We start from the raw sequence: 24410 nt of genomic DNA, 5'->3' as shown, positions 1-24410 counted from the left end.
ACGAATGAGGAGAATTAGGGCGGGGCAGGAGCGGGAGAAGGTCAGAAGGAAAAATCTGTGCAGCTGGAGCACAGCTTGTGAATGGAGTAGCTTTGTGACCTCGGGCAAGTTTTGAGTCTTTGGAAGCCTCTGTTTTCCCATCTGTGAAATGGGGCAGTATCAACTACCTCTTGGCGTTGTTGTGAGAATGTTGGTAAGAGCATCTGGTTCCTAGTAAAGGGTCAGTGGACATGCGTTCTCCCTTTTTCAGGGTAATAGGATTAGAGGGGAGATGTCTGGGGTGTTATAGAGAGGAGGAAGGAGGTGCTGATGGTGGAAATAGGTCTTGGCTCCCTGAACCTACCCTGGTCCCTGAAGCAAGAAATACTAACTCCACTTTCCCCGGGGAACTTAACTTGACTTTTGTGCTTGGTTTGAGAAGAACAAAGAAGAAACTCAGGGCCTACCAGGAAAGCAGCTTCAGATGGACCAGGAAGCGCTCCTTGGGGGGCTGCGGACTTCGAGTGCAGAGTCTGATGTTTGTCAGATGTTGGCAGGCACAGTCTGCAGGCTGGGGGAGCTGGGTGGCCTAAGCTGGAGCCTCTTCACTTTCAGGGGCCACCTAATGAGCCCAAAGGAAATGGCGTGTGTGCAGGCGCTGGGTTTGCCAGGAAGCACCACACTCAATCTGAAAGTAATAATTGCCACTTCCTGAGGCTCTGCTTTGTTCTGGGCTCCAAGCTAATATACTTCACGTCTTAGTTAGTCCTCACGTCCACACTCAGAAGGTAGTAGTATGACCATTTCCAGGTGAGGAAATCGAGGCTTAGAAAGGTTACATGTCCAAAGTTACAAGGCAAGTAGATGGCAGGGCTTGTGTTAGAATCAAGGTTTCTCAGGAGCCCTGGATGGTCAAATGATTAACACACTTGGCTGCTACCGAAAAGGTTGGAGGTTCAAGTCTACCCGGAAGCACCTCAGAAGAAAGGCCTGGCGACCTACTTCCAAAAAATCTGCCATTGAAAACCCTGTGAAACACAGTTCTATTCTGACATGCATGGGGTTGCCATCAGTCAGAATCAACTCAACAGCAACTAGGTTTCTGACATCCCAGCTCCTGGTTCATCTTCTCTGTTAACCTGCCTTTTTTGCAGCCAGTAGATAGAAGTGTCAAAATTAAAAAGCAAAAGGCCAAGGGAAAGTTGAGGAGAGAGAACCCATGTATTCTCTCCTGCTACGGCCCAGAGGGGTAACAGATCTCACCGTTTGCCCAGTTTCTAGGCAAAGCCCAGGACTGGCATGGTGAGAAGGGACAGAGGAGGCTTCTGCCTGCCCTGTCCTTCCAAGGGGATCTGCAGACTGCTCACTGCTTCCTGTCTGTGAGCCAGGAGTCCTTGAGTGGTGCAAGTGATAAACGTGCTCGGCTGCTAACCAAAAAGTTGGAGGTTTGAGTCCACCCAGCGGTATCTCGGAAGAAAACCCTGGTGATCTACTTCTGAAAAATCAGCCATTGAAAACCCTATAGAGCACAGTTCTACTCTGACCCACATGGAGTTGCCATGAGTTGGAATTGACTCAATGGCAATTGGTTAACTGGAGTGTGAACCAGCCAGTCCATTTACTTCCAGTCCTTCTGAGATCTTCCCCTTCCTGTTCCCTACCCAGCATGTGTTTGGGCCGTGAATTCCTAATGAACAAGGCCAGATGTGGTGGAAGGCAGAGGTGGGTAGTGGGACCCCTAGCCTGAGCTTCTTGGGAGCTCAAGGTGTAAGCCCCAGCTTTTAGCATATGATTTTTGGTAAGTCCTTTGCCCTCTCTGGGCCCACGTTTCCATCTGTATAATGAGGATGTCCTTCTCTGGGCCACAGAATCCTCTAGTGCTTGGCCTCTTGGTCAGCCCAGGAGTCCAGCCAAGGGGTGGGGCCACCTGCTTGGCGGGCTTCCTCCCCCACGATCCTTTTCTCCTCCCAAGCAGAATCTCCCCTCTCCCTTGTTCCACGCAGCTCCCAGCAGCTGTTTCTCGAGCCCAGGCAGAGAGCCCGGCTTGGCGCGTCTTAGGCTGAGGCCAATGAGAGAAAACAGGTTAAAAGTTCATCCCTTGTTCTCTCCAGGAAGAAAAATCCGTAGCATTCCAAGTGTGAAAAGGACCCCTTTTTTCAGCTCCAAAGCAGCATAATAGAACTTCCCTCCAATTTGCCATCAAAAAGACGCCCTTGGCATTGGGCTCCACCGTCCCTGGCACACACACCCCTCCTGCCAGCCCCCAGTGCAAAGGGACACAGTGACCTCAAACACAAGCCACAGGCGGTCCTGGGGATGCCTCACATCCTCTTGTCAGATCGCAGGGCCAACTGGGGTTGCCCCTGGTCCAATGCTTCTTCCCATCCGCCCTCCATCCCCACCACCCCTGCCCTAGTTCAAGCCTTGTTAGCTCCCCTATGGACCTTCACAGCAGCCTGGACATTGGACTCCCTGCACTACTCTCCTTGCCCTAGTTCGTCCAGCGCAGGCCATCAAATTCCTTTAAAGTGTCTAGAAGTTTACAGGGCAGGAGGCAGGAGACCTGGAGTTCCCACTTTGCCGCCAACTCCCATGTGATCTTTGGGAAGTAATTTCCCCTCTCTGTCCCTCAGTTGCTTTATCTCCAAAATAAGTGGTTGGGCTGAACCAGGAGCAGCATCTCAAACCAGTATTAGTCTTCTGGAGCACTGTGCTGAGAAGCATTGTGTGGCCACAGAGTGGAGGGATTAATTAGTGATGTCTGCCCTGGGCACAGAATGCCTCTCTTCCGCTCTCCCTGAGCTGCGTGGTATGGAAGGTCCTGTCCAGCTGTGACCTTCTAAGTCTCTCTGCCTGTTTTCATGGGTCATCTGCCCTGTGGGATCAAGTCCAAACTTCTCCCATAGCTATTTGGATTCACACCTCATCTCCATCACCAGACTGTGAACTGCTCAACAGTAGGGTCTTGCGATTCACTGTTTTCTCCTTCAGGGTGCTCAGCATAGTTCCTGGTACATAATGGGCATCAGGATGTATTTGCTGAATGAAAAAATTTGCTGGATTTGTTGAATATTTTCTCGAAAGTGATCAATTTAAGTCCTTTCCATGTAATGAAATTCAGTTTAAAAAGTGTTTTGAAGCCCCTGTCACATGTAAAGAGTAGAGGAAAGGGGTCCTGAGCCTGACTGGGGAGTGAATGGGGTCTCTCTGGCCCTGTGTGTCTCCTTGTCCCTTCTCTCCAGCCAGCAGAACTGAGGGGAGGCCAGTGGGCCCTGGCCAGTCCAGAAGCTGGTCTGAGTCTCCCAAACCCCCAGGGGGCTGGGCACACTGGGGGCAGGGCTCACCCTCAACACCCTTCTTCCCCAGCCCTACTCTGGGGGCAGAGTTGGCTGAGTCCTGGAAGAGGACCCCAGGAATGGGGACCCAATGGAGGACTCCAGTTTCCTGGGCCAGCTGGGATGGAAGGGTGGCCCCTTTAGGGACCATGCTCCTGTTTTTTGAGAATTTGATGTAATAAATTGCCATAAAATTTGAAGGGCTTCAAAGTTTATTAAGAAAATGTTCTGTATCCCATTTTGGTGAGTGGTGTCTAATGTCTTAAAAACTTTCAAGCGGCCATCTAAGATACATCAATTCGTCCCAACCCACTTGGAGCAAAGGAGATTGAAGAACACTAAAGACACAAAGAAGATATTAGCCCAAGAGACAAAAGGGCCACATAAACCAGAGACTCCATCAGCCTGAGACCAGAAGAACTAGATGGTGCCCGGCTACCACCAATGACCACCCTGCCCGTGAACACAACAGAGAGTTCCTGACGGAGCAGGAGAAAAGTGTGGTGCAGAACTCAAATTCACGTAAAAAGACCAGACTTAATGGTCTGACTGAGACTGGAGGAACCCTCGAAGCCTTGGCCCCCCAATACTCTGTTAGCCCAGAACTAAAACCATTCCTGAAGTCTACACTTCGGACAAAGATTAGACTGGACTATAAAACATAAAATAATACTTGTGAAGAGTGTGCTTCTTAGTTCAAGCAGATACACGAGACCAGATGGGTGGCTCCTGTCCAGAAGCAGGATAAGAACGCAGAAAGGGACAGGAACTGGTTAGATGGACACGGGAAACGTGGGGTGGAAAGGGAGAGTGTGCTGTCACATTACAGGGATTGCAACTAGTGTCACATAACAATATGTGTATAAATTTTTGTATGAGAAATTAACTTGAGCTGTAAACTTTCACCTAAAGCACAATTAAAAAAAGATTTTTCAAGGGTTTCCTGGTGGATCCAGAGTCCCTGGGTAGTGCAAATGGTTAATGTACTCAGCTGCTAATCGAAAGATTGGAGGTTCAAGTCCATCCAGAGGTGCCTCGGAAGAAAGTCTTGGTGATCCACTTCCAAAAAACCAGCCATTGAAAACCTCATGGAGCCCAGTTTTACTCTGACACCTTTGGGGTCACCATGATTCAGAGTTGACCCCATGGAACTAGTAAAAAACATGGTGGACCTTCTCAAGCCCATCCAGGAGACCCCAAGTTAAAACCTCCCTCCACACGAAAAGGAGGGAAGGGGCAGTAGCTAGGGATGTGGGACATGACCGGCTGAGGGGATGGATGGAACCATGGGTGGAAGGGTGGGAGTTGGGTATACAGCTATGTGGAGTCAGTAGGTGGGATTATGGGGTGGAAAGGGAGGCCTAGTGGGGGGAGTAGCCTTAAGGATTAAGGCCAGAGGATTGGGGCCATGGAAGTGGGCTGGGCTATGTAAAGAAGGACCATGGAGGGTGGTGTCTTGGGGGCATGGCAGAGTGATTGACAGCACCAGTAGGTGGGGCTGGCCAGTGACCCTTTGCTCTCCCCACAGAAACGCTGATGGACTCTACCACAGCGACAGCTGAGCTGGGCTGGATCGTGCATCCTCCATCAGGGGTGAGTCCATAGCCCCCAAGTCCTGCTTGGTCCCTCAGGACTCTTGGGACTCTGGCAGGGCCCTGGATGTCCCTCACATTCTAGCCCCTTTTGCTCCTTCAGGGCCCAGAGCCAGGCCTCTCACTGCCCCACCCACCTGGTCCCCTACCATTGATGGAGCACCAGTTGCCATGACAACATACTGGCTGCTCTCCATCTTTATCCCATGGAAGCCGCAGGGTGAAGCTGAGAAGTAAGCACCTGCACTGCCCCCATTTTACAGATGAGGAAAGTGATCTGCCATTTCCTGAGCACCCACTATGTGTCAGGTACTGTATTAAACACCTGTAGACACATCATCTCCAATCCTATGAGGAGGAATTACCTCCATTTTATAGATGTGAAAGCTAAGGCTCAGAGAGGTGTAGCCAGCCACCTGTCCAAGGCCCTACAGCTAGTTAGTGATGGGGCTCAGTTTTGTATCCAGGGCTGTGACTGAGTCCTCTCTGTCCCCATTTTGTATCCCCCTAACACAAGGATCTGCCTCCCAGGGCTCAGCTCACGCTTCCTTGGGTCTGCTTGTCTGGACCTTTGCGTGGGCTATGAGCTCCCCGAGGACAAGATCGGACACAATTTGAGATTCCTCTTTCTCCTCACAACACCCAGCCCTGTACCTGCACACAGGCTGTGGGGTCAGACACTCCTGACATTCTGTCCTAACAAGCTGTGTGACTTTGGGTCAGTTCCTACACCTCTCTGAGCCTCAGTGTCCTCATCGATAAACTGGAGATAATAATGTGTTCTGCACAGGGCTGTTGTGAGGTTTTTCTGCAAAGTGTCTATCACAGTGCCTGGCATAGAGTGGACCCCTCAATCAAGAGTAGCTATAACGGTCACTATCGTCATCATCATCAGCTTTAATGTCATTCTCTCCTCATGCCCTTGGCCTCTGGGGAGGGCTGTGGACTCCCACAACTCATCCCTCCCCTCCCCCCACCCAGCTTCTCCACTGGGACTCAGCTGCTGCTTCTGGGAGCTGCATACCCCGCCTCCCCGCCAGGCGGCCTGTGCTCTCAATAGGCAGGGCCCTGGGGTCAGGTCTCTTTCTGTGGCTCTTTCTTGTCACCAATTTTCCATCTGCGAAGGCGGCTGGGCCCACAGCCCCACCCTGCCAGTAATGAGGCCAGGCTGGGCTTCAGGGCCCCCCCGGACGCAATTATTTGGGGTGTTTAGGCTGCAGGGCCTCCGCATGTTAATTAGAGAGAGGGGAGAAAGGCAGAGTGCTCTAATTAAGTGCTCTAATTAAGTTCTGAAGAAGAGCAGCAGTTGTAACAAGGGGCTGACTTTGTCACATGGTGCCACCAAAAAAATATAAAAAATCAAATGCATTGTAGGAAGCTCCAGAGCCGCCATTAAAGAAAAGGCCGAGCCAGCAGGCTCCAGCCCCACTTCCCCTTCCCCACGCGTGCTCACCCTTCAGAGCAGCCATCCTTCCCCACTAGCAGCCACCGCTTCACCCCAGCAGACTGGCCCAGAGAGGCAAAAGGACAAAGAACACCCACTTGAGGGTGAACCTCTCCCACTACCTGCCCTCCCCCCACCACATTCACATTGGCAGTTTTGGAGACAGAAGCCCAGACAGGGATGGTGACGTGCCCAAGGCCATGCATCAAGTTAGCAGAGCTAGGACTAGAACTCAGGTATCCTGGTGCGCTGTTTGGTCCTTTTGTTCGAGGCAGCACATGAACGGGGCTGGGCCTGTGTGACCTGGGTCAAGTGGCATCACTTCTCTGGTCTCTACTCCCTCATCTATAAAATGGGAATGATCACATATACCATGTGCAATAATCATGACAAAGAAATGAGATCCTGTTCCAGAACCCAGCCCCAGGCCTGGCTCTGGTGGGAGGGGCCTCTGGTGTTGGGACTCCTTTGGGTCGACCCCAGGGGCGGCCAGCTCAAGGAGGACACAGAGAAGGTGGGGATGGGTTGTACTCACAGCGAGCTTTCAGCCTCACTGGGAGACCAGACCAAGTGGGCTGAGTGAGCCAGACACATACCTGGTAGATAGTCCCCAAGGCCCAACGGAGAGTCACGGAATGCAAATACCAAGAAGCCTGAGGGAGAGCCCACTACAAGAGATTCCAGAAGGACAGACTGAGAAGAGAGGGGGTGCTCCAGGAGGGTGCCAAAGTGTGGGCAAAGGCTCAGCACGGGGACTGAGCTCGACCCGTGAGGGCACGAGAAGGGAACACGGGCTCTGTGCCTTCCTCTTCCCAATCTTCCACAGCCTGGCCCATCTCTCTCCAGCAATGAGGCTTGGGGACTCTCAGCGGGGTACCCTCCCTAGGCAGGGAGGCCGAGAGGTCTCCCTCCAGGTACCAGAGAGCCTGCCAGCTCTTGAAGGAAACCTTAGCAGGTTAAAGCCCCAGAGCAGAGCTGCTCTATGGGAAGGGCCCTGTGTTCCCCATCACCCTGGGGACTGTCTTCCCCCATCAGCTGGGAGTCCCGAAGGGCAAGGACTATGTTCCAGCTTCCAGAGGGCAGAAGTTCTGTCTCGCCATCAGACGAGTAGCTCCCCAAGCATAAAGCTATTTCTTCTCTCAGCAGAGGAGCTCCCTAAGGGCAGGGCTCTCCCTGTCTTCCCTTCCAGGTGGGAGCTTCCCTAGAGCAGGGCACTGTCTCCTTCATCAGATTAGTGAACCCTTAACAATAAGGGCTGTGTCTCCCCTGTTGACTAGGGGATACCAAGAGCAGGGTCTGTGCCCCTTCCCGTCAGACTGGTGTGTCTCCCTTACAGACTGGAGAATTCACCAGGGCCAAGGCCGTGTTTCCTCCATCAGACTGGGAGTTCTCTGATGGTAGGGATAGTGTCTCCATCATCAGACTGGAAGATCCCTAAGGCAGAGTCTGTGTCTCCCCCATTAGACCAAGAGGACCCTGATGGTAGTTGTCATGTCTACCCCATCAGACTGGAAGATCCCTAAGGCAAGGTCTGTGTCTCCCCCACCTGACTTGCATTTCACCCACAGTGGGAAGAGGTGAGTGGCTACGATGAGAACATGAACACCATCCGCACGTACCAGGTATGCAACGTGTTTGAGTCGAGCCAGAACAACTGGCTACGGACCAAGTTCATCCGGCGCCGTGGCGCCCACCGCATTCACGTGGAGATGAAGTTCTCCGTGCGAGACTGTAGCAGCATCCCCAGCGTGCCCGGTTCCTGCAAGGAGACCTTCAATCTCTATTACTATGAGGCCGACTACGACTCAGCCACCAAGACCTTCCCCAGCTGGATGGAGAACCCATGGGTGAAGGTGGACACCATCGCAGCTGATGAGAGCTTCTCCCAGGTAGATCTGGGCGGCAGAGTCATGAAGATCAATACCGAGGTGCGGAGCTTTGGGCCCGTGTCCCGCAATGGCTTCTACCTGGCCTTCCAGGACTACGGTGGCTGCATGTCCCTCATCGCTGTGCACGTCTTCTACCGCAAGTGCCCCCGTGTCATCCAGAATGGTGCCATCTTCCAGGAGACACTGTCGGGGGCTGAAAGCACATCGCTGGTTGCCGCCAGAGGCAGCTGCATCGCCAATGCTGAGGAGGTGGATGTGCCCATCAAGCTCTACTGCAATGGGGATGGCGAGTGGCTGGTGCCCATTGGGCGCTGCATGTGCAAAGCGGGCTTCGAGGCTGTGGAGAATGGCACCGTCTGCAGAGGTAAGGGACACAGCACAGCCAGGGTGGGTGCCCCTATAAGGGCGTGGATTGGTATCAGCTGCAGAACTGGTCTGGCAGCTGGGAGCTCCAGCTGGGAAGGGCAGTGCCCTGGAGCAGACCATGAGGTGCTCCGTGGTCAGAGTTTCCAAACCAGCCGTTGTTCAACTCCTAAGGGGGCGCACTCAAGCAGCACTTCTTGAAGGGTGGTACATGTACATTTTCCAGGTGGTACACACAATGATTTTAGTTGGTATGAGGATAAACTTTGAAAAATATTTTAATTATTATGTGATAATGTATTTAATCATGGCAAGTGGTACTGGTTTTTTGTGGTTTTTTGTAGTTTTTTGGTTTTTTTCTTTTCTGCGTACAAAAGTTATATAAAATTCTCTTTTTAAGAAAATGTATGTTGTTGTTGTTGTTGTTGTTGTTGGGTGCCATTGTGTTGATTTTCAACTCATAGCGACCCCATGTGACAGAGTAAAACTGGAGGTTTTCTAGGCTGTAATCTTTATGAAAGAAGATCGCCAGGTCTTTTTCCTGCAGAGCCAATGGGTGAGTTTGAACCGCCAACCTTCTGATTAGCAGCCGAACTGCTTAATCATTTTTGCCACCGGGGCTCTTTAAGAAACTGTATAAGGTTCAATCCCAAGTTTTGGCACCAAAAAAAAACCAAAAAATAAAAATAAGAAAACAACATGTATAAGGCATAATAAATAACATGTTAGTAAGTTAACATTCATTGAGCATTTACTGCATCAGTCAGTATAGGCCAGGCTGTGCTGCACTGACAAAACAATAAAGGTTCATTTCTCGCTCAAGGCTACATGTCCACCGTAGATGAGCTTGGGACTCCTCACTCTGGAATCCAGGTGGGTGGAGGAGCCATCATTTGGAATGTTGTTGTCATCAAGGCAGAAGGAAGGAGAGAGAGTGGGAATTGTACACTGGCTCGAAAACTTCCACCTGGAATGACCCACATGTCACTCATGTGAGCGTTTCAATGGCCAAAGCAAGTCACATGGCTACTTCTAACTCAAAGAGACAGGGAAGCACAGTGCCCACTGACTACCACCCTCACTGTGTGCTGAGACCTTTACATGTCTTAACTCACCTCATGCTCACAGCAACCCTGTGAGGGAAAGTACCATCTATATGGAGAGATGGAGGCTTAGAGAGTTCATACAAAGTCAGGGGAGCAGCCAGGATCCTCACCAAGCTAGTGTGCTTCCAACGCCCCTCCACTGCCATCGAGTCAACTCCAACCCATAGCGGCCCTTTAGGACAGAGTAGAACTGCCCTATAGGGTTTCCAAGGCTGTAATCTTTACAGAAGCAGACTGCCACATCTTTCTCCTCTGGAGCAGCTGGTGGGTTTGAACTGCCAACCTTTCAGTTATCAGCTGAGCTCTTTAACCACTGTGCCACCACGGCTTCTTACCACCATGCCATGTAAGTTAATTTCAGGAAAAATATTAACTAAATAATAGTCAGGTGGTGTTTGAATATGGCAAAGATCATGAAGGTGGTTTGCAAACATAAGAAGTTTGTGAGAGGTACTGCATAGTGGTAAGAATTTTGGCTGTGAAAGCAGAGGGACCTGATTTCAAATCCCAGTCCTGTCAATTATTAGCTGTATGACCTTGGCCACATGTAAAACCCATTTCACAGGGTGGCTGTAAAGATTTAAGAATTTAATACATGTAAAGCACTTTAAATGCTTCCAAATACACAGTAAGTGCTTAATAAATGCTAACTAAATGAGATGATATATACATAGTCCCTGGGTGGCACAAATTGTTAAGCACTGGACTACTAACTGAAAGGTTGATGGTTCATATCCATCTAGAGGTGCCTCAGAAGTAAGGCCTGGAAATCTGCTTCTGAAAGATTGAAAACCTGTGCAGTATTGTTCTACTCTGGACACTTGGGGTTGCCATGAATTGGAATCGACTCAATGGCAACAACAACAACAACAAATGAAATGACGTACATGAAGCTTACCCTGTAGCTGGTACTGAGCAGTGTTAGCTGTGATGGTGGTGCTGATTGCAGTGGTAGTGTTGATCTTGATGGTGATGTTGATCCTGATGGTGGTGGTATAGGGGATTTGGCGCCTCCTTGTGCTACTTCCCCTTGCCACTGTCAAGGGCTGGGGCTGAATCCTGGGGTGCCTCAAATGCCAGGTTAAGAGTTTGGACCTTATTCTAGGGCCACCAGAAAGCCACTGGTAGTTCTTGAGCCAGGTAGTGGTTACAGTGACCCTCAGCTTTATAAAGTGCTATCCACGGCTCTTCACTCTAGCTCTCCAGCCAGGCAACATTTTAAAGAAGATTCCTGGGGGGATGAATGGGGAATTCAAGAAACAGGAGTCAGTAGCCTGTTAGGAAGCTGTTGTAGCAATCTCAAGAGGTGATGGCAGCCTGGACTGGGGCATCCACATCACTGGGGAAGAGGAGGAGTATGACCAACGGCTGTTTTGCTAATGGAACAGATGGGCAGTGATGACAGGTTGGAAAGAGAGGAGAAGGGGAGTCAAAGGTAACAGGGAATTCCAGCTTGTGGGGAGGTGATGGTTCTGGAAAAGAAATGAAGAAGTTGGGAGAAAAGGCTGGTTTCTTGGGGAAGATAACAAATTTGGTTTCACAGACTTGAGTGGGAAAATGCAGAGCCTTGGAAGACGCAGTGGTGAGAAGGGGGAGGAGACAGAATGAGTGAGCATGATATCATTCACCCATTGTTCATTGTTCATTGTTTATTCATTCATCAAACTCATCCATCAAATACATCAGATTCGTTCATCAGATTCATTCATCAAACCTGTGTCAAATCTTGTGCTGAGCATCAGGTAAAACAGAGGAGACTCAAACTGTGGCCCTGCCCTCTAGGAGTTCACAGTCTAGTAGGGGAGACAGACGTGTAAATGAACAAGGTGGTAGTGCAGCAGACATGTTTTACTAGGAACTGCTTGGGCTGCAGTGGGCACAGAAAATGAGGGAAGGCTTCACAGAGCACGTTAACAGCCAGGCTGTCTTGAGAGAGGGGTGTGTTAGCTAGATGGCCCAGGAGAAGGCTTTCTAGAGGATGGATTTACATGAATAAAGGCCTGGGGATATGAATCAGCTTGGCCCGTTCAGGGGACCACTAAACTGTTTGCTATGGCCACAGCTGAGGCCTCATGAGGGGGTGTAGCAAGAACTGTCACCCAGATGAAGAGGCATATTAGTTATCTATTGCTGCTTAATAAATTACTCCAAAACTTAGCAGCTTAGAACAACTAACACTTATTATCTCACAACTTCTGAGGGTCAGGGATCCTAGTGTGGCTTGGGTGGGGTCTCTGGCTCAAGCTGGTGGCTGGGGGCTGCGGTTTCATCTGAAGGCTCAACTGGGAAGGATCCACTTCTAAGCTTGTGGACAGGCCTCAGTCCCTCACCACTTGGGCCTCTCACATTTGCAGTGGCTTCCCCCAGAGTGAGTGATCCCAGAGAGGGTGTGAGAGAGCACCCAAGATGGAAGCCACAGTCTTTTTATCACCAGATCTCAGAAGTGTCATCTCATCACTTCTGTCATATTCTATTCACTAAAAGCCACTCATCAAGTCAGCCCACACACCAGGGGAGAACATTACACAGGGTGTGAATGCCAGGAGGCGGGATCATTGGGACCATCTTCAAGGTTGCCTGTCACAAGAAGCTCTCAAATTCAGAGCCTATCCTTGCAAGTAGTGGGGGTGGGAGATGATGTTGGGGCAGGGTCTCCCCCAGACCTGACAGCCTGCAGGGAGCCCAGGCCCAGCCTAGCCAGTTGCCAGGTGTGAGCAGGGGCATGATTAATGAGTTCAGGGAACCCAGTGGGACACCAGCTGCTGCTTTGGCCTGGGCTGCAGCCACCCAGATGTAGGGCTGCTCAGTCCCAGTCCCACAGGCCCTGCCCCTGCCGGCCCCAGGACTTGTGGAAATGGTGATTACAGCTCACATCTGAGTGGTTTGCAAAATGCTTTCCCATCCTCTAGCTCAGGGATCCCCAACCTTTACCATACCTCAGTACCACCTGGGAAGTGTGTTCAAATGCGGATTCCTGGGCCTGACTCCGACCTCTCCCCTGGCTCTGGTTCTGTGGCTCTGAGGTGGGACCAGGAATCGGCATTTTTAAACAGGCAGCCCTAATAATTCTGGAATAGGATCATTAGCTCAGAGATATGATGTGATAACATATCCCTGGGTAGATGGAACTGGAACTCCAAGCCAAAGGGTGACCTCAAGCCTGGCGCCTACAGCACCCCAGGGAGCACCCACCCTACGGAGGGGATGTTAGCAGAATCTCCCGGAGGGTGTGGTTTGAAAAGACCCATTTAGAATGAAACATAATTTGATGGGGGTGGGCGGAGTGGGGGAGGAATCCATTGCTTTGTTAATACACAGCAGAGAAAATGTGTACACAAAGTTTGCTCAGCAGGTGGGGAATAAGTGAGACCTCCTGGGGAGTGGCTGCTGTCCCAGGGGTGGCTGGTGGTGGCTAGCAAAGAGTTGGGAGTCCCTGGTGCAGTGAGAGGTTCACCAAGCTACAGTAAACATCCTGGTACCTGCTGACACAGTGGGGAAGGGGAGGGGCCTGGAGAAGCCAATAATTTAAAAACTATGAATTGAGTGCCTACTGTGTACCATTTAGCCCTTTACCACCTATTTATTGAGAACCTAGTATGAGCCAGACAAGTACCAGATGCTGGGGAATACAGAAATGAAGGAGATAGACACATTCACGTCCTCCCAGAGTTTTTACTCTGGGTGAGTGGATGGGGGAAGATGGAGGGGAGACATTAATGAACCAATAAATAGTTACAGACTGTGATGAGTGAAGGGAAAAATAGGATATGGCAATAGAGCTCAGGAAGAGACCTCCTTTAACCAGGTGGTCCAGGAAGGCTTCTTGGAGGAGGTGACATTTAAGTTAATGGGGGCTGCCCTGGGAAGGCTAGAGGAGAGTGTTTCAGATAGAAGGTCCTTGAGACTCAGGGTTTGGTCTCAAGTGGCCCTGGACAAGCAGGGATTCACATACACGGGGAACGAGGCAGAGACACGAAGGTCCGTCCAAGGCGTCTTTTCAGACCAGGGCTTCACAGAAGAGGTGGCATTTGAATTTGGCCTTGGAGTATGAGTAGAATTTGGAAGGATCAGGGGAGAAAGGGAATTGTAGGTTTTAGAGAACTACATGAATAAAGGAAATATAATATAGAGACTAGAGGAACTCCTGAGACTATTGACCTAAGATACCCTTTGAACTTGGAATTGAAGCTATTTCTGCTCATCACCTTTCAGCCAAATAATAGATTGGCTTATAAAATAAGCAATAACACCCGTGAGTAATTTGCTCCCTTAAACAATCAACTATATGAGACCAAACAGTCAACAGTTACCCAAAAGCAAAGATGAGAAGGCAAGGAGGGGAAGGGAAGCTCGATCAATGGAAAACTAACAGAATGTGAATAATGAGAATACTGACTCATTGTAAAACTTGTAACCAATGGCACGGAACAACGTGCATAAAAATTGTTAAAGGGGAAGCTAATTTGTCGTGTAAACTTCACCTAAAACACAATAAAATAATATTTTTAAAAAATTAGCTCCTGTTTAACATATTTAAAAAAAAGAAGAAGAAGGAGAACCGTGCCCCCTTCCCTACTCCAGTCCCTAACATCCTCAGGGTCAGAGTTTCCACTGGGGCTTCTCACCCACAGCTCTGCTGGGGGCGGCGGGGAGTGTCTTGAAATTCCTTCTCAGCTGCTCTCACCCAAGACCCTGAGTCTGTTTCTCTGACTCTTTCCAGATCTTTATGGGTTTTATTGTGAATGTGCCCTGCCTTGCTTTCTCCCAGCCTGTCTGTCTCCCTTTTTCCCTTGGTCTCTCCTTCAGCCCAGCGGGAGCCCCTAGCCTTGCCGCTGTGGGGGGCCCTGCCCTCCTCTCTCCATCACCGACCCGCATCTATAATGGATCTGAGGCCGTTCCACAGTGAGCATGATTGCTGTGATGCTATCGGGGCGTAATGGGATTTTTAATATTTAGCTTGGACAAGGAGAGGGGCTTCGTGAGCCAGCGCGCGCTGGTTGCACGCACATGTAGATTCGCTGGCTCCGGCTCAGACTTCCCAATTCCCAGCTGCTCCCAGCCTCTCCCTCTTGTTCAGCCCTGCCTTGCCCCAGCCCAGCCCTCTCCCCCCTCCCCAACACAGGGCCTCTCCTTGACCTTGGAGACCCAGTTTTAAACCCTAGCTCTGCCTCTCACTAGCTGTGTGACCTTGGGCAAGGAACGGACCCTCTCTGAGCCTTTGTTTTCTCATCTGCAAAACAGGGTAACAGAAGCCCTGTTGTGCAGAATAATTGAGAAAATACCTTAAAAGGCATTATAAGAATAAGGACTCTAACTAACACTGTCTTTGACCAATGAGTTTTGTTTGGTTTTTTGCCTGATGAGCCTTTTTTACAGAGAAATAACTTTTCTTTATCACCAAAGCAATGCATGTTATTTGTAGAATCTTTAGAAAGTACTGATAAGCAAAAAGAGAGAATTAAAATCAGCCATAATCCCATCACGCAGAGATAACTGCTGTTAACCAAAGTAGATCCTTCTAGGTGTACTTATGAGTGTTTACACATACTGTTTTTTTTTTTTTTTTTTAAGGAAAAAATGGACTTGTGCTAAAAACACATGAGGATTTTTGACTTAATTATATTTTGTGGATATCTTTCCATGTCACATTAGAGCTACAACATCGTTTTTGGAAGCTTTTAACATTCTGTAATATGGATGAACCACAATTTATTTACTTATCCTCTACTGATCGACGTGTAGATTGCTTGCAGTTTTTCACTATGTTAAACAAATGCTAGAGTAAACTCCATTGTTCATCTGTCCTTTTGCACTGCTGCTGGTATTTGGGTAGGATACGTTTCCAGGCATGGAGTTGCGGAGTCAAAGGGCATATACTTTTTGTAGAGCTTTTGACAGGCATTGCCAAATTACCCTCCACGAAGGCTGTGCCTAGTTACCCTCCTGCCAGCAGCCACGGAGAGTGCCCGTTTCCCCGCATGCTCACCAGCATGGGATATTATGCCTGTGGCTTTATTTTCTGTTTTCCTCCCAGAATCCTGTGCTCCCCCAGCCAAGAAAGGGAGGGGGTTAGAGGCTAGGGGTCCTCTCTGGACCCAAAGAGTTGGATCCTGGGCCTCCTTCCCACCCTGTTTTCAGCTCGAGCCCTTCCCACAGAGGCTGGACCAGCAGCCCAGATGTGGGGGGGTGGGAGGGGTGGTCAGTCTAGGGGTAAGGTGGAAGGAGGCGCCAGCTGGCAGAGCCAGTGCTGGCTGGGGAAAGGGTGTGAGGGTCGGAATGCAGGGTGAGAGGGAAGGCCCAGACCCCCACCCAGAAACTTTGCTCCTTCTCTTCAAGGGCAAGGTGGAGACACCAGCTGGGGGAGGGGGTGAGGTGGTGAGGTGGTGGACAGACCCCCAGGCCCAGGCCAGGGCTGAGACCACACAGCTGGCCTTTCAAGAACGGTACTGGAGGGGGATGCTGGCCAGTGTACTCAGACTATTCAGGTTCTTGCCCATAAAAATTATAAAATCCCCTCGCCTTGCTCCCTCCCTATATGTTCTCAAAGCATCTATTCTTGTTCCACAGTCATCTGTTCATCCATCCATCCATCTTTCCACCCATCAGACATTCACTGAACACCAGCTTCCAATTTTTCTGCTTCTTGGAGGGGTTAATGTTGTCTTCATAGAGTACCAGGAAGGTACCATGTGTTGAATACCTATTACATGCCAGGCACTGTGTCAGGCACTGGGGAGTCATGGGCCTCACCCTCAAGGACTGCCCAGCCTAGAGTGGGTGTTAGATGGTAGGCAGTGAAGGTTCATGGGTAGTAGGGGCTGTGGGAGCAGACAAGGGCAGGGGTCTGGTGGCCAGAGAAAGGCTTCAGGGAAGAGGAGCTGCTCAAGCAGAGGCTGAGTGAGGAGTTAGCCAGGTGAGGAGGCAGGTGCAAAGGCCCAGAGGCAGTGGGGGTGGGTGCTCCTAGGAAGGGCAGGAGGCTCCCTGCATCTTCTTCCCTCTCTGAGTCAGCCACGTGGAAGGATTCTGAATATCAGGGCATGAGAGTATTCTTCCTTCTCTGCTTTTCATACCCCCTCAGTGGTCTGGGCAAGAAATACTAGATAACATTGGCTACAAGACAAAAAACAAAACAAAACCCAAATCCGTTGCCTTCGAGTCGATTACGGCTCAGAGAGATCCATAGGACAGAGTAGAACTGGCCCATAGGGTTTCCAAGGAGCAGCTGGTGAATTCAAACTGCAGACCTTTTGGTTAGCAGCCCAGCTCTTAACCACTGTGACACCAGGGTTCCAGATCCTCAAAACAGCTCATTCATTTTTTGGTTAACAAACATTTCCTGGGCCAGGTGTGGAGGCCACAGAGATGGTGAAGCCCAGTTCTTGCCCTCCGGGAGCTTCCGGTCTAGGCTGGGGCGATGGCTCCGCCCATAACTGCAGCCTTGGAGCACTTAGGAGGGAGCTGTGCCTTCCAGTCGGGAGAGCTGGGGAGGCTTCCTGGAGCCAGAGCTGTTTTCTCAGGGCTTTAGAAGACAGGAGGAGCTGAGGGCAAGAAGGGGAATTAGCCCAGAAAAAAGATGGTCCAAAGTGATACTGTTTTTTTTTTTTAACCTACCCTCTCCCTGACCCCCAGGCAAGGTACAGACTTCCAGAAGGAAGTGGAGGAGAGGTGTTCTTGGCAGGAGGACAGGAGAGGATGCTAGGGCTTCAGTTCCTTTGTGGTCAAAGGGCCAAGTGAGGCTGAGGCTGAAGGAGAGAGGCCAGGGCTGGAGGATGAAAGGTACCTCTGTGTGCCCAGCACTGCTATATGCTGTGCTTCCAATATCACATCAAATCTTCTCTTGATATTATCAGCTTCATTTTACAAATGATGGAGCTGAGGCACAGAGAGGTTCAGCAAGTTGGCCAAGGACACACAGAGAGAGTAGCCGAGCCAGAATCTGAACCCAGCTTTTTCCAACTTGCTGGGACAACTTACTGACCTGGAGTGGTCCAATGCCTGAACATGCTCTCCTTTTCTACCTGAGGCCCAAGTCTTGTCTGCCTAGCCATTGTGTCCCCCATCCCTCAGGATCTATGGAGAACAACCAGCAGGGTGTGATGAGAAGAATCTTAATTTCCTCACGTGGGAAATGAGGACATTGAACCCCACCCAGCCCACCTCCCAGGTTACCAAGGAGCCCCTTAGATGATGGAAGTGAAAAGAATTGGACAAGTAACTGACTGAGGGGCTCATGTTAGGTCAGAATATGCTCCAGTACTGTGGAACTTTAAAGAAAAGGAGGGAGCCCACACTACTGGATAAACAGAAGGGCTTCCTGGAGGAGGAAGGCCTGTGGGCTGGGCCTTGAAGGACAAATGGGCTTTCGTATCAAGAGATGTGGGGCAGGATGGAACTAGGTCCCAGGGCAATGGCTCAGAGGTGGGGAAGTCCCATGAGTCTCCGTTCTTTGTGCAGAGGGGACACAAGACCTCAGGGAAGGAGGCCCACCTCTGGCTAATCTGTGGCCAGAGGGAACAGTCATCCTTCCTCCACTCATACAGCATTTAAGGAATGCTCACCACATGCTAGAGTCCCTGGTGGTGCAACATTTAACATGCTCCATTGCTAACAGAAAGGTTGGTGGTTAGAGTCCACCCAGAGGCACTTTGGAAAAAAAAAATCCTGACGATCTACTTGCAAAATATCAAACCTATGGAGCACAGTCCTACTCTGACACACATGGGGTCACCATGAGTCGGAATCATCTCCACAGCAACTAAGGACATCTCACACTGGCCCCTTCCACATGCTACCTTGTTGAAGCCCCTCAACAAGCCTTCCAGGCAGGTGACATCAGCCTTATTTTTCAGATTAGGAAAGTGAGATTGGGCCAAGGGTCACTTAGTGAAGTCATACCCCTTGTAGGTGGCAGAGACAGGACTTGAGGCACGTCTGCACCCTTGTACTCCCCACTTATGATTTCTTCTGCTTCTTAGAGGTGTCAGCAAGGGCTTCATAGGAGGAACATGGTGTTAACACTTACTAGGAGCCTCCTGTGGACCAGGCAGCTCCACAATCAGGGTCTCAGTCACCCTGCAGTGGAAGGTACAATCATCCCTGTTTTATAGAAGAGGCTCAGAGAGGTCACCAGCTTGTCCAAGGTGACACAGTTATAAAGGGTGGGCTTTGAACCAAGGCCATCTGGCACTGGAGCCCCTGTGCTGTCCTTCCCATGCCTGGCTCCCAACTCTGAAGACACCAGGCGGATGAGTTTGGTCCAGTTTGGTCAAAGGCTGCCTACAGAACACTCCAGCAGGACCTTAAACAGCTGGGAACCACCCCCGCCCTCTCCAGCCGCTGCCTTTTCATCTGGCTAGGCCTAGGGATCTGGCAAGGGAGGCCCGTTTATTGAGGAAGTTTATGCATTTAACAGTTTAAGCCTTTCTAAGCCTGTGGTACAACAGGATTTGGGAGCCGTTAACAATTCTGTGTGGTTAAGAGATTTTCATTGCTCTGCGGCAGCTGGCTCAGGCCCCGCTGTGGCCTTGGCCCCACCCTGCTGGGACTCCCCCTCTCAGGGGCCCTTTGTCCTCAGCCCCCATCTGCAGCTTCTCCCTGTTTCCCCCACCCCAAACCTCCAGGTATGAACTTTGACCTTAGACAAGGAACTGAGGCCCAGCAAGGGGAAAGGAGTTAGTTGCCCAAGCCACATTGCAGGTAACAGCTTGAACTGAGGCCTGCCTGGCTTCCGAAGCTGGAGTCCTTCCCCCAACCCTAGACAGCCTCCCTTGTGCAAGGGAGACATTGTATTATCAATTCCTCATTGGCAGAGCTTACAAACCGCCTTTGAAACTATCATCTGTTTGATCCCTATCAAGGCTTTGGGGCTGGGAGGGCGAATGAATGGCCCAAGGTCACCCATCTTGTCACATACAGAACTGGAATCAAAACTCTGGCCTCCTGAAGTCCTAATCAGAATTCTTCACACTGTACCAAACTTTTTTTTTTTTCTTTTTTCCCATAGCTTGGGGGGAAATGCCATTTGTAATTATAATGTCTTGCATATGTACAGTATTTATTTACTTACACCCTGCCTCGTTCCAGAAAAGATTAGAGGCTGCTTTTGTGTAGCATTTACCCTATGAAATACTTTGATCTGAATGATACCCATATGAGAGAAGCAAGCGAGGGTTATTAGCACCATTTAATAGACAAGAAATCTTGAAGCCAAGAGGGGACATGACTTTGCCAGGGTCACACAACACTTCTGGGGCAAAGCCAGGACTAGAACCCAGTGCTTCAGCTTCCTGGGCCCGGGCACTTCTTGTAACTTCTCATCATCCAGTCAGATTGCCCGGCCCACCCCACCACTACCCACCCCACCCCATCCCCGACATTGCCTTCACCTTTGCAGGGATGGGACCCTAGCGTCCCCCTGAAATTCCACAAGAGACCTCAGTCTCCATCCCAGGTGGGCAGAGGTGGGCCTGCTTCAGATGCGAGTGCCTTGTGGCCCAGAGGAGTGGGTGGGTAGGCTTGGCAGGATATGAGCAGGCCCATGACAACCACACAGATTAATCGGCCCATGGGCTGGGGACTCAGGGGCCACTCTGAGGGGTAGGCCAGCCCCAGCATGCCAATCCTCACTGGCCTTCCCAGTCTTTTACCATGGAGCCTCATGAAGGTTATTTTGCTGTTGTTTTAATCATGGGAATTTGCTTTCTGGGCACGGTAACCTGTCTGCCCAGTCAACCAAGAGGCCGAGGAGAGGGACACACAAACCATAGTCACTCACTCTTCACTTCCACCTGAACACAGTACATGTGCTTGGTCTCCTGTCCCCCGTCCCCCTCAAATAAAGGGTACCAAGGGGACCAATAGCCAGCTTCATGGTTATGAAAATTGAGGCCCAAAGAAGTTAAATGAAATGATTTGTCCAAGGACTCAGCACTCAACTCAAGGTCTTACTCCCAACTCCCTGTACCTACCACTGGACTCTAAAGAGCAGAAATAAGAATCCAAGAGGAAAGGAACGTGTATTTATTGAGTGCCCACTGTATACCAGGCCTTATGCCCTACGCTTGGTGTATAATGCTTTGCAGAATCCTTACTACAATCTCCAGGAGTTGGATACTATTATTATTCCCATTTTACAGAGGAGGAAGTGGAGGCTCAGAGAGTTTAAAGAATCAGCCCAAGATCACACAGATGATGGAGCCAGAAATGAAATCCAAATTCTGTACTCTTGTTACTGAAATATTTGTACAGTGTTATTAGTAAAATTTTTTTCACAATCATCATCTCATTTGTTTCTCATCAACCCTAGGAAGTAAAAGGGGTATTATCCCCATTCTTCAGATGAAGAAATTCAGGCTCAGCAAGGTGATGTGACCTGCCCGAAAGTCACTGCTCACAGAGGTCAAAGCTGGGAATAGAATTGAATCGGTTTGATTCCGAGGCCCAGGCTCTGACACTCACAGCCCGCCTTGCTGCTGATTTCCGGTCCTTGACCTCTCTCAAACCCATTCATCAGGCACCTGCCCCCATCATCCCACTAAAACTGCTCATAACCAAGGGCACCAGTGACCTCCACGTCACCAGTCCAGTGGTCAGCTCCTGGGCCTTGGCTTCCTTGACCTGCCAGCAGCATTTGGTACAGTGACCACTCCCTCTGCTGGGACAGCACTCTCTCTTGGTGTTCCTCCTACCTCTCCAGCTTCATGGCTGGTTCCTGCTCATTTCCCGGACCTCTCCACCTTGGAGGGCCCCCGCAGGCTTCCTCCTCTTCCTGCTCTCCCTGACGGATTCCATCCAGCCCCATGGCTTTAAATGCCTCTCTGGGCTTGTCTCCAGCCTGGACCTCTTCTCTTAAGCCCCACTCACATATCCCACTGTCTACTAGACACTTTCACCTGGACATCCAAGAGGCGACTCAAATTTAACATGTCTTATAATAACTTCTCTTCTTTCCCCCCAGTCTTCTTCCACAGTCTTCACCATCTTAGGCAATGGAACTCTATCTTTCCAGTTAGTTGCTTAGGCCAAAAACCTTGAGTCATCCTTAACCTCTTTCTTTTTTTCATCCCTACATCCAATCCACCAGCAAATCCAATCAGCTTTACCTTCAAGCCATATCTAGGACATCCTCTACCACCTCGGTGTGGCTACCTATTTCCAAGCCCCCGCCATATTGGTCTGGGTTACCGCAGAGCTCCCCAATTCATCTCCACCCTGCTCCCTGCCATCTGTTCTCCACCCGGCAGCCAGAGGGACCCTTCTAAAACCATGTCAGATCACATCCCTCATCTGCTCAGAATCCCCTGAGGCTCTTCATATCACACAGAGCAGAAGCCAAAGTCTTGACAATGGCCCACAGTGCCCCCTTCCACCTCTCTGACCTCATCTCCTTCACTTTCCTCCTTGCCTCCTCCACTCCAGCCAATTTCTTCTGCCTGGAATGTTCTTTTAGCAGGTGTCCTCATGGCTTGCTCTCTCACCTCCTTCAGATCTCTATCAGATGTCACCTTCTCAATGAGGTCCCCCATGGCTCTATTTTTTAAAAGTGTGCATGCATGCACGTACGTGGACATGTGCTCCCTTTCACGCTTTGTTTCTCTCCATTGCCCTCATCACCATTTGACACACTATGTATTTCCTTGTTCCTTGCTGCCTGTCTCCCTCAGCCCCAATGTAGGCCCCAAGAGGCAGATGTCTTTGTTTTGTTCCACTGTGTTCCCAGTTTCTAGATAGTGCTTAGCACAGAGAACATCACTCATCCCAGTCTCAGACATCGTACCCTCCAACCCTAATGTGAGTAACACTACTAACAAAGGCCTTTGGAGAGGCTGGCAGCTCCTCCTACCACCTCTGGTAGGCTCTGGAGTCCCTGGCATTGCCAGCAGGTCTGTCCGGGGTTGAGGAAGATATTTCTAGGCATGATTTTAAAAAAAAACAAACATCCAGTTGCCCATTGCGTCAATTCCGACTCGTGGTGATCCCATCTGTGTCAGAGTAGAACTGCTCCATAGGGTTTTCAATGGCTGTGATCTTTCAGAAATAGATTGCTAGAACCTTCTTCTAAGGCACCTCTGACAATCTTTCGGTTAATAGCCAAGTGCTTAACTGTTTGTGCCCCCAGGGACTCCCGAGGCATGATGGAAAGTCCTTGGCACTCAGCACTTCCCATAAGATCTCAAATCCTCTTGGAGCCAGAAGGCTAGAGAACATCTCTCAGTTCCTCATTTCTTTACATTAGCAAGTGGACTCTTAGCACCCGCACTGTCCCTGCACCATAAATCCCTGCAAAGTGGTCCTAGACCAGAGCTGCTGTGGGACCCATTTCTCTCATCAGGAGCTTTTGAGAGCCCACATGTTCCGGGGTCTGTCCAGACACAGAGCTGGAGGAGGACAAAGAGGAGGTAGAGCCTGGTGTAGAGGGAGGTGCAGAGGACGTGGAGTCTACTGGTCTCAAGTTCAGATCCCAGTGCTACCACTTGTGGGTGCTCACAAACACACACACACTGGTGAAACTTGGTTAGGTCTTTTCCTTGGGCCTCAGTTTCCTCATTGTTAAATGGGACTGGCAGTCTCAGCCTCACAGGGTTTGGGAAGGCTCAAAGGAGTTAAAGAGCTCAGAGGACGGGAGACAAATGGGGAGGGGAAGGGGTTCTCCTTCTCAGGGCCACGCACCAGAACTCCTGGGGAGCAGGGCAGTGTGTCCATGTCTAAGTTAGGGGACAGATGGTAATCACCCCTCAGTAGCAAAGGAGCCTGGGCACACAGCAGGCATCTAATAGGTGCCTGTGGGATGGCATTGTTTAAAACAGCCTATGCTTGTATTGAGCAACAAAAGAGTAGCTTGCAGAGTCAGGGGGCCTGAGTCCAAATTTGGGCCCTGTCCCTCCTTGCCCAGGGACCCTGGCAGAACACCTCTTCCCTGGCCCCCAGAGCTCAGTGTCACCATCTGTAAAAGGACTTTTGTGAACTAACTGCCTCTGATTCTGTTCTGCCTGGTCCTCACGGTGCCCCTGGCGAGGCAAACAGGGAGCCTGTGACCATCTTCGGCATGGGAATCATGGCCTCACATTGCCTCCACACCCCAAATGCACACGAACAGAAAGTTTAATGAAGTGGGTAAGAGCTTGCGCTCTAGAGCCAGCCGCCTGGGTTCAGATCCTGGCTCCAACATTTACAGCCCGTGTGACACTGGACCAATGACTTGCCTCCCAAAGCCTTGGTTTCCCCAACTATAAAATGAGTGTAGTAATAAATGGAATGTTCCAGGCAGTTGGGAGGATTCAATGAGAAAATGAAAGTGAAACGTTTAGTACAGAGCCTGGCACATTGTGTGTGGTCAGTAAATGTTAGCTGCAGTGATCAGAGCCTAGAGCTTGCTGTGGAAATGCTCAGGGCTTTTCCCGTCCCACTTTTGCCAATGAGGAAACAGGAGTTCAGAGAGAGCAAGTGACTTGCTCTAGTCCACACAGGAAGAAAGTATCTGTCACTGACCAAGGTCCCTTAAATCCTATTGTCTGGTGGAGCATGGGGTGTGGTCTGGGCAGGGGCCTGAGTGGGGTTGGGGCCATGCAGAGCTATTTTTCATCTCAACCTTTGTTGTTGTTGTTAACTGCCATCGAGTCAGCCCCTGACTCATGGCAACCCCATGCACAATGAAACAAAATGCTACCCAGTCCTGCAAATTGCCCATGATTGGTTGTGGATTG

The 24410-nt window shown here is 50.3% G+C and overlaps 1 protein-coding gene across 3 annotated transcripts in view; it reads left to right on the top strand.

Moving 5' to 3' along the window:
• The first annotated feature begins 4834 nt into the window (after nucleotides 1-4834).
• The window catches only part of EPHB2 (EPH receptor B2), a 149923-nt gene continuing 130347 nt past the window's right edge, over nucleotides 4835-24410 (top strand). For 2 of the 3 annotated variants that reach the window (XM_012555751.2, XM_012555750.2), the window contains exons 1-2: nucleotides 4847-4907; nucleotides 7919-8603. In XM_012555751.2, coding sequence (XP_012411205.1) covers nucleotides 4851-4907; nucleotides 7919-8603 — 742 coding nt within the window. In that variant the 5' untranslated portion in view covers nucleotides 4847-4850. Of the gene's footprint in view, nucleotides 4908-7918; nucleotides 8604-24410 lie in introns of all 3 variants that reach the window. The other variant, XM_004377146.2, reaches the window with a different exon arrangement.

Source organism: Trichechus manatus, unplaced genomic scaffold (assembly GCF_000243295.1).
Source record: "Trichechus manatus latirostris isolate Lorelei unplaced genomic scaffold, TriManLat1.0 scaffold00048, whole genome shotgun sequence".
Classification (NCBI taxonomy): domain Eukaryota; kingdom Metazoa; phylum Chordata; class Mammalia; order Sirenia; family Trichechidae; genus Trichechus; species Trichechus manatus.
This window is presented reverse-complemented; position numbering and strand designations above follow the sequence as displayed.